The sequence below is a fragment of the Chiloscyllium plagiosum genome, chromosome 16 (assembly GCF_004010195.1).
Source record: "Chiloscyllium plagiosum isolate BGI_BamShark_2017 chromosome 16, ASM401019v2, whole genome shotgun sequence".
NCBI classification, from domain to species: domain Eukaryota; kingdom Metazoa; phylum Chordata; class Chondrichthyes; order Orectolobiformes; family Hemiscylliidae; genus Chiloscyllium; species Chiloscyllium plagiosum.
In genome coordinates, this window is record NC_057725.1 from 12969682 (window position 1) to 12980403 (window position 10722).

Genomic DNA, 10722 nt, shown 5'->3' on the forward strand with positions numbered 1-10722 from the left:
TGATGGCAGGGTCCAAAAGGCGCAGTGATTCTCGTTGCCGCTTTAATTTCCTGCTCCCTCCCCCCGCCCTCCTATAGACTGGTATACGGTGTACTCCTCACAGAGGCTCCTCTACTTCAACTACTCTCTCTCTCTCTCTAGGAAAGAGGCAGCTTTGCAAAAAAACAAAATATTCGGTGGGAGCCGCACAAAGCGAGTCTCCCTGAGTGAGGGCGGGACAGGACCTGCATTTAATCTCTCAACTGAGTTGGGGAAGGAATATCGAATCCATACAGTTTTACAATTTCCCGCCGAACGGGAAAGGCGATGGTTTGGGAAAAAGCTCCCTTCTACTCCCAACCCTAAGCAGTTCTCGAGGGTTTATTTAAGAATCACTGTCGAGGTATGCCATCTCCAGAGATGACCTGCCGACGGCCCGACTCTCTATACTCTCTCTTTCTGTGTTGGATACTGGCTGTTGACAATTCCAGGTTGGCATGGGGAGTTGGTGGTGCCCTGTCTCATCTGTCCTGTTGAACATGCCAACACGTTAACCTCCTTTGCACTAGTGCAGAGTGCAGACAGTGTCAGAGGGCCAGGGTCAGTGTGGTGTCGATGTTAATGCTTAATTTTCCTGTCACATCCGAGAACCAGCTCAGACTGGTGTTCCCGGTTAGTTACTGCTCCGAAACAACATCTGCAGGAATTCTGTGTGCCTCACATTTGGGATCTCGCTTTTTTTTAAAAAAAATCTCCCTTCGATTTTTACACCAAGCGCCACTTTAACGTTGACTTTTGAACAATACAGGTTTCGTGATACACAAATTATGAGAAATGTTTAAATTGGTTATATTTGTTTTTATAAAAAGAAAGTTCCAAAAACAGATAGTGGTGAGTTTGTAACTGATACAATGAAAGGTTGCGGAGACCGTTTCAAAAACGAATTAGAAAAAAGTCCTTTTTTAAAAAAAAGATTCGCTCCATTTGGGATTTAGTGACCCTGGTCTCAATGAGGCACTTCTGGACAGAATTTAAGAAGAATACTGGACAAGGCCAAATTGCCTTTACCCCTCGAGTGGTCATGGATTTAGCGCAGTCAGCCATTCACATTATTTAGGAGATGACCTCAGTGAGACAGGTAAAGTGGAAGTGTGGAAGAAAGGCTCCAGTGCCGGTTAGTTAATAAGCTGATGCAGGGGAATGATTAATAAACCCTAAGTATTTACTCGGGGGAGCCTTTAATCAATCGGAGATTCCCGAAGGAGGGATCTTAGCGTTTGTGGATCCCTGCTTAAATAAATGGGACTATAGTGCCTTTAACTAACGCCCACCTCGTTCCCCTCACTGTTTACCTGGACACGGGCTTCAGTCAGATCCGTCCTCAGTGCAAGCTGCTCCCTGGCGTACACGTCCGGGTAGTGAGTCTTTTGGAAAACTTTTTCCAGTTCCTCCAGCTGGTAGCTGGTGAAGGTGGTTCGGTTCCTGCGCTTCTTGCCTTTGTTGCTATCACTCTCTGCCTTGTCCATAGCGCCCGTCAGCTCGGTGTTGGCTGCTTTCATTGCTGCCTCCTTGACACTGAGATAGGAACTCTCCATCACTGCTGGGTCAGGGCTCTGGGGCAGGTCTGACTCTCCCAGTGGGCTGTCTTTAGCTGAACACAAACAAGAGCAAAAAATAAACCAAAAGTGAGGCTTGACAGCACCGGCCAACGCTTAATAATCCTACAATCTCTTAACCCCTTCCAGCACTAACTTCCATTCCTCTTTATAGGAAACTCCACTCGACTCAGAAACATTAACACTGATTTCTCTCCACAGATATTGCTGAGCTTTTCCAGCAATTCCTGTTGTTGGTTTTCTGATTTACAGCAGTTCCCTCGGTTTTTATAAGAAGTTCCACTTTCCTTTGAATAAAACCTTCAGCACCGAGTACCAAAACCCCGCTACCCATTCCAGCCGCTTCAGAAACAGGTCCCGCAGTGAAAATATCCGACACGAAGCCTTGATTGATTTACAACGTCAATTCACTTTGTTTTGTTGTCGGGACGGCTCCCCCTCGGTCTGACTGTCTCTAAACACCGTGTTTCTGGATGTTCATACCAACGGCGCCTGGTTCGGTGTCCCGTTGCCCGAGCCGTTCACCGACTGCTCTCAGCACCAACTTCCACCCGAAGTGAACATTGACTGGAGTCGCACCGACCCCCGCTTGTTTCACACGGAGCAGTGAACAGGGTTAAACTGTGCAACTCCCGTTTGCTGCTTTCGTTCCAGCGCATACAGGCACAATCGAACATCTTCGTGCGTTGTACACACTTTATAATTGGAGTATACTTTTCAAATGATACTGCCTGAATCCTTAGCAACATCTCCTGTTAGTTTTTGATCGTATTGAATTAACTAATTAGATTTCCAACTCTGGGACCACGCAGCACCGCTAATGTAGACATGAGGAGAGTTTTCAAACCGATAGCACTGAGCGATCGGCGGTGGAGGGTCGCACATTGTCATAAAGCCGCTTCTATTCAAAAAGGAACAAACCCAGAGCTTCGCTCTTGTACACTGCCGTTGGGAGTTAATTAAATCTTAAACCGCTCGGCCCGTGAAAATAAGCCTTCTGTGCAAACAAAAAAAAAACAAGATTGAGAACAAGACTGAGATGACCACTACCTCAGTGTCTCTGTGCCGTGTGTCTCGGAGTCATTGGGAATCCGGTTTGTCCCCCCCCCTCCCCCCCCCCCGTGTTATACAAACTGGGATCAGACACCGACAGAACTGACCTGGCTCTTTGCTGCTCCTAAATCGGGAAAGGGCGACCCGGTTGCTCTGCAAGCCCGGTCTTTTTAAAACCTGCTCACACCATTCCGTGGACATACCGCTCAGCGCGAACTGAACCGACCCATTCCCCCCCCCCCCCCCCCCACCCCCCCGCCTGCAACTCCTCTCAACTCAGTCCCAGAACTCAACAAAACGAAAAAGTCAAACTTCTCAACAACACCCGCCGGAGAAAGGGCGAGATATTTCCGACCCGGAATGATCGCTCCCGCGGACCCATTGAGATTTAAAACACAACAAACCATTGCCTCTGATTTCAGCGGTCCGAACTAAACCCTTAGTTCGGCCAAAACAATGATTGTGTGTGTGCTTCCAATTAAACCTGTTGGACCATAACCTAGTGTTGTGTGATTTTTAACTTTGCCCACCCCAGTCCAACACCGGCATCTCCAAATCGTTTTTATTTGTGTTTGTATTTGCGTGTGGGGTGTATGTGTGGGGGTGGGGGAATGACTGTAAATACAATTGTCCTGGCAATGTCATCTAGCTCCTAATTAGTTGGACATTTTATGTTAAGCTATATAAGTGGTTTAAATCTTCAAAGCGCTGCACCTTCCTGACCCTATAGTAATCTTGAAGTACTGTAATGTGCTTGTCTTTTTCAAATGCAGGTATGACAGTGGTTAACAGCCGCTTTTCGTCGATAGAGGAACCGCTTTCTCTTGAGCTGTACATTGATTCCTGATCTACGGCTGATCAGAGACACTCCAGGCGACAACAGATCTGAAGGGTGCACAACTGTAAATCTCAGATTGTGCGTGTGTGTGTGATCTATAATTGAGAGTCTATTCCGTTCCGGTGTGCAGTGTAAATTGGATCCCATCCACCCTTGGTTGTGATTGAATTATTCCATGAATTAATGACAGTGTCTTTTTCATGCAATGCAAATTTCGACCGCTCGCTGTACTCACACCAGTCAAAAGTTTCATTTGTCATTGTCTATTATCTCATCTGATTTGGGATCCATCTGTATTCGGGAAATTTTGTTTTGTGTAAGAAAAAAATTACAACATGTTTTTTTAACAACTCGAGATGTGGTGGGAGAGCCCACTCTGCGGATGGCAAGAATTGTCTTGTTTTTGACCTTTCTAAAAAAAAATTTGGATAAATTTGTTATTTACCAAGAAACGTCATTTCCTGTTAAACCCAATATGAGTTTGCATTGTCTACAACAGAACGGGTTCCCAAAGATTCGCTGAACATGTGCAGTACAGAGGTGACAGAGCCATTTTTCCAAAACCCTCCCTGTACTCGGATACACTCCCAGTAGCAGGTCGTCACCGTTACAGAATCCCTTCCTTACCCACCAGAAGAAGCTAATCTCTCTAAGATTGTGTCATTTCGAGGTAAATGCCATCGACGTGTCTTCTCAATTTAGGAGCGCGCGTTATGTTTAATGAGTTATATTGAACATTATTTTAAAAGACAAAACCAATATTTACTAACAGCGCCAGGATTTGCAGTTAGCAATAACTGATACTGATTGTAATGTTGGAGCAACATGGCAATAGGCGAGTGAAGCAGTGTTTCTACAGAGGCAGCAGAACGTGCCCGTTTGCAGGGGATATTGTCTGCATCTTATATTCCACATTCCCGGGGAAAGAATTTGAATCTTTTTACAGGTACAGGGCACTAGCGAATCAAACAAAATGACCTGAGCATTGGAACATTTCCAACCCACCCCCCACCCCCACTCCCCCTTCTGAGATTTCAGTCATTGAACTATATACAATTTCCACATCTTCCTTTTCTGATATCCGCGCCATTGTGTTCACTAGCAGACCCAAAAATCTTCATGACCCTTGTGACCTTGCACTGGTGGGGTGGGGGAAAAAGTAAAGGCAGAAAGCGACCCAGGACAGTGTCATCCAGTGGGACACATAGCCAGTTGAAACGGCTCAGATTTGGACCAATTTTGTTTTAGTTTCCAGTCCGTCGCGCTGCAGTTTATATCCGTCTGGGTCTGAGGATAATCTCACAGGACAAACGGACTGAAGGACAGAGAGAGAGGGAGTAGGAAAACCACCGACACTTTCTGTCGTGCACAACTTCATGTTGTGTACAGTGAGCCCTTACCTCTCAGTCCTGGTTTGCGATTTTCCCCCAAAGTCCAAGAAAAACCAGCCAAGATTCCCCCGCTGACCTGCTCGCCAGAGGCTTCCCCGCACGTTTTTAAAATTCCTCTTATGAGTGTTTTTGACTGAGCAAAGTGCTGGCTGAGCGATGGAGGAATCCCTGGGCGAAGCGAGCTGGAGTGAAATGAGTTATATCAAGCGTTTTTCTTAAAAGTGAAAGTGATGCTGGGAACTCTCTCCCCGCCTATGACTTCAGGAGCGGAAAATGCCAAAAGCAAATGCGTCATCCCCCTCCCCACCCCCACCCCTTCACCCCAACCCCCGGTGTCCTCCGTCTCCCTAAAATATCCCTCATAAGTGGGAAGGAGCCAGAGAGGGAGCCGTTTCAAGGTTTCCAGTTCTCAAACTGGTACGCTCAGCATTAACAAAGGAAAAAAAATCGAACGGTTTTGTATATTTTTCTTAACGAAAGCCAGCCGGGTGCTACCCAAGAGTTTGCAAACTATTTCAAGCAAACTCCCCCGATGTCCCACGGAATTGAGCTCTACACACAAGCCCAAATACGAGCTGTAATTTTCCGAAAAGGAAATTCCAACAACAAATCGCTACCTGGGATCAGATACAATGTGGGATTTAATGCGATCCCTTTGTAGCGAGAGATTGTATTTGCCGGTCGGACTGGCTGAGATGTGCTACTGCACGCGATTCTGTTTCAAGTCGAGCTGAGGTGCTGTGGTCACCTCCAGACAGAAGTGTACTCACTACAGGAATCTTGTGGTTAATTTCAATAAAATTGTGGAAATTAATCCTTATTGGAGCCAAACGGTCACAAGCGAAGACGATTACTCATTTTAATCCCTAAATGTTTTGTAATTCACGGCTTTGTTTCCGACCCTGTGAGGGGGAGAGAATGGTGGGTGATAGAAATATCTGTCGATCCGTGCAAACTCTCATCTTCCAGTATCTCTCAGCACAATGTAAAACGGGGTTTCACAGCCAGGAACCCATTAACATTAAGCACATGTTGAGAACTCCAATTTTCTTTAACAAGTTCAAAGGAAGTTATTATTAGTGCGGGCTGTTCTGGTCTTTAAAATTCACCAGTGCTGTCTAATCTAAATGTAAACCTTTTACAGACGGTACCTTGTTACCTGTTTAACATGGCTTTAACATTCTGCAGGTATAATGCACATACCGGATTTACATCAGAGACACTAACTCATTTTATTTCCCGAAGCAAGAATGTTTTTGATTTGAGGCCTTCTATAGAGAGTGAAACTGGCGGATCCAGGGTATTTTGCCGGCCGGCCGGCCCTCCAGGTCAGCCTATTGACCGCCGAGGTAGAAGCGGCCAATTCCTCGCATTGCAACGTGAGTTCACCGCAGATGCCCCACACTTTTTAAGAGAACCGCCTGACCGTATGTGTGTGTGTGTGTATGATAACTGCTTGCAGCCTGGCGTTAGGATGTCCCAGTGCTGAGCGTCACTCCAACTTGGAGAGTGAACAGGGAGTGCGACTCAGTTGGCTTTCTAGCGCTTTGGGGACTGAATAGTGAGACCACCCCCCCCCCCCCCTCCCACTCCCCACTCCCCACATGAACTCCTCACAGTATCTGGAACCCTTTTGAGTTCCAGACTCGGCACAACCCTGCACAACGTGGAAGCCTCAACTTTAGATTTCTTTTGCGACGAGAAATTAAGTTAACGATCCGCTCTCCACATCCAAAATAAAATTAAGTTTTATGTTTCCCCCTGGAGGGCAGATTTTTCTAATCCACCTGTTCAGAGACGTTATTACACACCTCGGGAGCAGTCTTGAACCCGGGCGTCCCTGTCTAGGAGTAAGGATGCTACTGCTGAGCCACAAGAGCCACATTTCGTTTTGCAGGTATTTTCTAATCAACTTGTTCAGGGACGTTTTTACACGCTTCTGGAGCAGGTGGGGCTGGACCTCCTGGTTCGAAGGTAGGGGGATCACCACTGCTCTACCAGAATCCTCCATTTCGTTTTGCACACCATCGCAGCCAATGGGAAATCAAATGGCTAATGTCAACGCCAATGACGTTTCCAGTTTAACATCAATCATATTGATGCTGCAAAGCTCAACAGTTATGCATTGGCACATAGGTTTCAGAGTCACTCAAATGTACACGAGCACATTTGAATGCAGGAGTAATTTATATTCCAGGAAAGTGGCTGGATAAATCCAGGAACATGGATCTGACTGTTGGGTACATGGTAATAGGGCAAGAAACAAAATTGACATGAACCCAGACTCTAGTAATGTTTGGCTGATCAGAAAGGAACAGGACCTTGTTTGATCCAGGTCCGTCCTCATATCAGATGCGCCCCAGCCCAACTGTGGTTTCTGACTAGTTTTTCTTCTCCTCTGAGTTTTTTTTTGGGAGTGGGATGTGTTATGACATTTCTTAACTTCTTCTTGATTGTTACACTCCACAGTTAGTGAGGTATAGGTTTTGCATTTTGTTTTTAGATATTCATATTTTGTGTAATTGAAGCTTGTGTACATTTAGCCAAGATTTCTAGAAATACTAACAGCTAGCATTTCTTCTTTAATTTCACACCTTTTAAAATTTACCCCTATCACATCCCCACACTCACAGTAATCCATGTCCTGCTCTCCCTCAAGCAGGCAATGGCTTGATGTGTAAGAATAAAATTACCATTGGGAAAGACAGCAATGCTACAGTTCAATGCATCCAAACACTTCCCAGAGGCAATAACTTAGTAACAGTATATAGTATTCCTGCTTAATTTGCTCTAGTTTCCCAACCCTTACACCTAAGCCTTACACAAACTGCACAACATAACCAATGCATCCATTGCAAGACAATTTTGAATACATTTGTTTCTCTCTCCACAGATACTACCAGACTTTCTGATATTCTCCAACAATTTCTTAGTTTTTGGTTGTTCCAGACCTCCAGCATCTATGGTTCCTTGTTTTATTTTGTTGGGATAATGATTCATTCATCCATTCATCCATTCATCCCATTTTATTATCTAGTGTATTAATATGTGTGCATCATGTATATGTAGAAACATGTGTGTACCTATGTCTGGGTATATGACCACACATGTGTAATTATTTTTATCTTCAATGTCCTGGGCTCAATCTGCTTCCTGCCAACCTTGTTCAGCTGTTCAGCACCATCTGTGTATAAAGATATTTTCTCCCCTAACATGTCCTTCATGACCTTGAACCTTCTGCCCAACATATCTGAAAATGTTGAGTGAGATTTACCTTCCTCCCCAATTATTTGCCTCTATGTGAACCTTTCCAGATGCCTTAGGAAGGTAAAAGTGAGGACTGCAGATGCTGGAGATTAGAGTCAAAATTAGAATGGTGCTGGAAAAGCACAGCAGGTCAGGCAGCATCCGAAGAGCAGGAAAATTGATGTTTTGGGAAGCATGTTTGATGAAGGGTTCCTGCCCGAAACATCGATTTTCCTGCTCCTCAAATGTTGCCTGACCTGCTGTGCTTTTCCAGCATCACTCAATGCCTTAAGAGTCCCAGCCTGTCCATTTCACCATATTATCCAACTGTACATCCAAAAGTCCAATGGGAGTTGTATGGGGATTACTGTCTGTTGAGGACCTGTCTTTTAAATCATTCTCTAGTTTCAAAGGGCTCTGACCACAGGGCTTCAACAATGTCCCTTGCATTAGTACCCACTTAGATGATTAGCATGAACTACCAAGGCTGAAGAACCTCCTGTGCTAAAATGTCTTCTGGCTGTGCACACAAAATGTTGCACACAATGTGAAAGATATCCTCTTCCGCCCCACCCCAAGGTAATAATAAATCATGCACATGGACAGTTTGCAAACACAACTGTTTGCCAAAAGGTTACTGAAGTGCACATGACCCACTGCATTTGTACATTTCCATAAGACTTCCCCAACCAACATCGCCTACCCCTAATTGTCCCTGCAGTCCTTTGCCCACAATGTCCTGGAAATACTTTGACTGAACTCTCCTATAGTGTCACCACTCTCAATGTTCAGATCACTCATATAAATATGGCTGGGTTGACTTTGCTAAGTATCTAAGGTAGCCTTGACATTTGCTTCTATAAAACTGTTCAGCAGGACCCAAGGAGTCTAAATGATGGGAAAAATTGGACAGATTTGAATAAGTAACTCATAAAGCCTTGTTAGATTTTCAAGTCAGAGAATGATCAAATGCTTCACTGATTTTAAAATATATTTTTTAAAACAACAATTTTAGATCATGTAAATACTTTTTAACTCTGCAATCATGGATTCATAGAGTCATACAATGCAGAAAAGGCCCATTGAGTCTTCACCGATAATAGCTACCACAAAAACTGTGCTAATCCCAATTTCCTGCACTTGTCCCATATCCTTGAATGTTATGATATTTCAAGTGCTCATCCAATACTTTTTAAAGGTTGTAAGCTTTCTGGCCTCTACTACGTTCCCAAAGGTTTACCAACACCCACTGAGTGAAAACCTTTTCCTCAAATCCCTCTGAATCTCCTGCCCCTTACCCTAAAACTATGCCCCCTTGTGATTGACCCCTCAACTGCTGCTCCCCACTCACCCCGTCAATATCTCTCATAATCTTATACACTTCCATCATGTCTCCCCTCAGTCTCCCCTGCTCTAAAGAAAACAATCCAAGCCTGTCTGGTCTCTCCTTATAGCTCAATCGCTTCATCCCAAGCAATTTCGTGGTGAACCTCCTTTATATCCCCTCTAGAGTTATCACATCCTGCCTATAGTGAGGTGACCAGAACTGCACAAAGTACTCCAGCTGTGGCCTGACCAACCCTCTGTGGAACTCTAAAATTACCTCCTTGCTCTTATACTCTATGCCATGGCTCATGAAAGCAACTGCCTTCCTAACTATCCTATTCACATGCTCTAAAATGTGTTGCTGGAAAAGCGCAGCAGGTCAGGCAACATCAAAGGAGCAGGAGAATCGACGTTTCGGGTGGAGTGGGAGGGGGAGTTGAAGTGTTCAGCCACAGAGCAGTGGGGTTTCTTAGTGTGGCTGTCCTAGAGATGTTCTCTGAAACAACCCGCATGTTGGTGTTCTGTCTACCCAATCTAGAGGAGACCACATCCGGTGCAACGGAAGCACAGGTAAATTTCTGTTGGACATGGAAGGATCCTTTGGATGAAGGCGAGGGGGCAGGTGTGGGCACAGGTTTTGCAGTTCTTGTGGTGGCAGGGGAAGGTGTCAGGAGGGGAGGGTGGGTTGCTGAGGGGATGTGGACCTGACAAGGGAGTTGCGGAGGGAATGGTCTTTCTGAAATTCAGATAGGGGTGGGGAGGGAAATATGTCTGTCAGTGGTGTCTACTTGCAGAAACAGTCGAGGATAATGCGATGTATCCAGAGGTTGATGGGGTGGAAGGTGAGGACCAAGGTGGTTCATGGGCGGAGATGCTGGAAGTGGAGGAAATGTGCTGGAGGGCTTTGTTGACCACGTGGGAGGGGAAATTGCAGTCTATGAAGAAGGAAACCACCTGGGATGTTCTTTGGTGGAAATGGTCTTCCTGGGAGCAGATGTGGTGGAGGCAGAGGAATTGGCAATAAGGTATAGTGTTTTTACAGGAAGCAGGGTGGGAGGAGGTGTAGTCCAGGTAGCTGTGGGAGTTGGTGGGCTTGTAATGGATATTCATGTTGAGTCGATCACCAGAAATGGAGGTGGAGAGGTCCGGGGGGGAGGGAGTTGTCTGAGATGGTCCAGGTAAACTTGAGGTCAGGGTGGAAGGTGTTTATGAAGTTAAACTGTTCAACTTCCTCATGGGAGTGCAAGATGGCACTGATACAGTCATCCATGTA

The 10722-nt window shown here is 45.4% G+C and overlaps 1 protein-coding gene across 1 annotated transcript in view; it reads right to left on the minus strand.

Moving 5' to 3' along the window:
- Positions 1 to 10722, minus strand: part of alx4a (ALX homeobox 4a) — a 50328-nt gene that overhangs the window by 28389 nt on the left and 11217 nt on the right. Inside the window, exon 2 of the mRNA XM_043705458.1 lies at positions 1332 to 1630. Within this exon, the coding sequence (XP_043561393.1) occupies positions 1332 to 1630 (299 nt within the window). The remainder of the gene's footprint in view (positions 1 to 1331; positions 1631 to 10722) is intronic.